This window comes from Capsicum annuum, chromosome 6 (assembly GCF_002878395.1).
Source record: "Capsicum annuum cultivar UCD-10X-F1 chromosome 6, UCD10Xv1.1, whole genome shotgun sequence".
NCBI lineage: Eukaryota > Viridiplantae > Streptophyta > Magnoliopsida > Solanales > Solanaceae > Capsicum > Capsicum annuum.
This window is the reverse complement of record NC_061116.1, coordinates 9,190,073-9,192,951: the sequence shown is the minus strand read 5'-3', so window position 1 is coordinate 9,192,951 and position 2,879 is coordinate 9,190,073. Positions and strand designations below refer to the sequence as shown.

The following is a 2,879-nucleotide window of genomic DNA, read 5'->3' as shown; positions in this document are numbered from 1 at the left end:
AATGTTTTTTATTTTACTTTTGTCCTGAGAGCTTTACAAAGAAAAAAGTTACATCTTCATTGGTTATATCGTGTGGGAGCTTTACAAAGGAAAAAGTTATATCTTCATTGGTTATATCGCGAGCTAATCATGTATCTTGACATACCCAAAATCAAGATTTTCAATACTTATCCAAAAATCAAAATATCAAAATTTTCTGTAACTAAGCTTCAAACTGTCGGCGTTTACGTTGTTGGCCCTTAGCAACATCAATCGCTTCTTATATTATGATGTATTTATGAAGGATCCGACATGGGTGCGACACGCAACAACAGTCCGAGCAACTTAGGTTTTCAACACCAATGGCATATAGAATGACATATACTCAGAAAGGCATGCCAAATTTTTCAATGTAGATGATGTGATAGAGGACTTTGTCAAAGTCATTCAACTTATTTTTAAACAATTTGATAATTGTTGGTCCATTTTTTCTTTATTAAATGAATTTTTTTTGAGAATTTTGCATTATTATAATTCAAGTTACTGGACTATGGAATGCAATCTTTTTCAATTCAATAGTATAAGCCTTAAACCAATCCCATGAATCTTAATATTTGACGATCTAGGATATTGTTCATCATCTTGAAATCATGTGGTTAAAGAAAGTTTTCTGTATATTTGCTACTCTATTTTACCGTTTTTCGCTCGTTGGTGGTTGCTATGAAGGAGAAAGAGCAGCTCTAATGAGCTTCAAATCCTTGCTGACTGATCCATCTAATCGGTTATCTTCATGGAAAGGCGAAAACTGTTGCAATTGGAAAGGAATCAAGTGCTCGAGTTCAGGTCGTGTTGTAGCTGTCAATCTCCGGAATCCTCATCCGGTTAAAGTCATGATCAGTATCAATAATGAAGTCATTTCAAATTCTAACAACGCGTCTGATTTTGCGCTTAAAGGTGCTATATCTCCGCTGCTATTCAGTCTCGACCATATCCAACATCTTGACCTGAGTCTCAACAACTTCATGTTCTCAAAGTTACCTGCTGAGATATCGAACTTAACAAAGTTGACTTATCTCAATCTGTCGAATGCCATGTTTCAAGATTCCATTGACATGCAATTCTCAAACCTTACATCTCTACGGTCTCTTGATCTTTCGTGTGCTAATTTAGTACCTGATTATTCATCTGTTTCTGTTAGCTTGACATTACAACCAAAGTTAGATGTTGGCACATTTTTATCTTTTATAAGCTATGGATATCTGTCTAGTCCAAATCTAAGGTGGTTAGAAGGACTCCGACATCTCATATATCTCGTAATGACAGGTGTTGATCTATCAAAGGCTTCGGAATCATTTCATTGGGCTAAACCAGTATCGAGTCTTTCAAATCTCATATTACTTCGATTATCTAACTGCAACATTTCAGGAAGAATTCCGATAGGGCAGTTACTTAACCTTACTAGCCTTTCTGTTCTAGATATGCGCGCTAATATTCTAACATCCACGATCCCTGATATGTTATCGAACCTCACAACCCTCTCGGTTCTTGATTTTACTGGCAACGATTTAGATGGTCATATCCCTTACCTTCCTCAACTCGAACAACTTTATGTTTCTAGCAATCCTGCTATGACCATAAATCTCGTTTCAATGTTTTCAGCCTCGTGGTCAAAGTTGAAGTTTCTCGACATAAGTTTCACTCATGTAGGCGGAACGCTTCCTTCTTCTTTAAGCAACTCAACTTCGTTAACTTTTTTCCAAGCTGATGGATGCTCGATCCAAGGGTCTATACCTTCTTCAGTTACAAAACTTAAGAAATTAAGAACGCTGACGCTTAATGACAACAATATCATAGGCCAACTTCCTGTATCCATGTCCAGTTTGATAAGCCTTCGATACTTATCTCTGATCCAGAATGGTTTACGGGGGCATATTCCTACTTCGATTTGTCAAATCCTTTCACTGGAGTACCTGAATATAGAATGGAACGAGCTAACCGGACGCCTTCCCTGGTGCATACTTCAGCTTCCAAAGCTTTCGTATCTTTCTGTTAATAAGAATAACCTGAATGGTAATCTGCCGCTGTCTTTGCTCCAGAAGTCTAGATTGGATCTAATTTCCTTCGGAATTAATGGATTGTCAGTGGAAAACGATAATCAGTATCAACACGCTGTGCAAACTTTCCAGCCCAAGGTTATGGAATTTACATCTTGCAATATGAGAGGAGAAATCCCAGAGTTCTTTTCAAATCTGACGAGCCTCGTGATCTTAATTTTGGCGAACAACAGTCTATCAGGAGCCATACCGTACTGGTTGTTCAATCTACCAGCCCTATCTGTAGTAGACTTATCGATGAATAACTTCGAGGGAGTTATAACTCCAACGATTCAGATGAAATCTTCACTTTTCCCATCAATAGTAAACTTAGCCAGAAACAAACTTCAAGGCCCTATCCCTACTCAGCTCGAGAATGTTAATGTCATCGATTTATCACTTAACAATTTCGTAGGCTCAATTCCAGCACAGATAGGAGAAATTCCTGCAATCAAGTCCATATCATTATCCGGAAACAAAATTCACGGTCCAATACCTAAATCATTTTGCCAATCAACTAATGTTCTCCAGGTTCTTGATCTCTCTAATAACAGCTTGTCAGGCAGCATTCCACGCAGTTTGGGGAACTGCAAGTCTCTCATTTACCTTAATCTTGGACAAAACAAGCTCACTGGAAGTGTTCCGGAAGCTCTTGAACGCGTTACAAGGTTTCGTTGTCTTGACCTGAATGGAAATGAGTTTGAAGGTTCTTTTCCGACAATGATTGAGAAGTTTCAAGAACTGGAGATCCTGAATTTGGCAGGCAATAGATTTAAAGGAAGGATACCAAAGTTCATCGGTGACCTA

The 2,879-nt window shown here is 38.1% G+C and overlaps 1 protein-coding gene across 1 annotated transcript in view; it reads left to right on the top strand.

The window, feature by feature from the left end:
* Positions 1 to 629: 629 nt before the first annotated feature.
* Positions 630 to 2,879, top strand: part of LOC107874477 (LRR receptor-like serine/threonine-protein kinase FLS2) — a 5,292-nt gene continuing 3,042 nt past the window's right edge. Inside the window, exon 1 of the mRNA XM_016721256.2 lies at positions 630 to 2,835. Within this exon, the coding sequence (XP_016576742.2) occupies positions 630 to 2,835 (2,206 nt within the window). The remainder of the gene's footprint in view (positions 2,836 to 2,879) is intronic.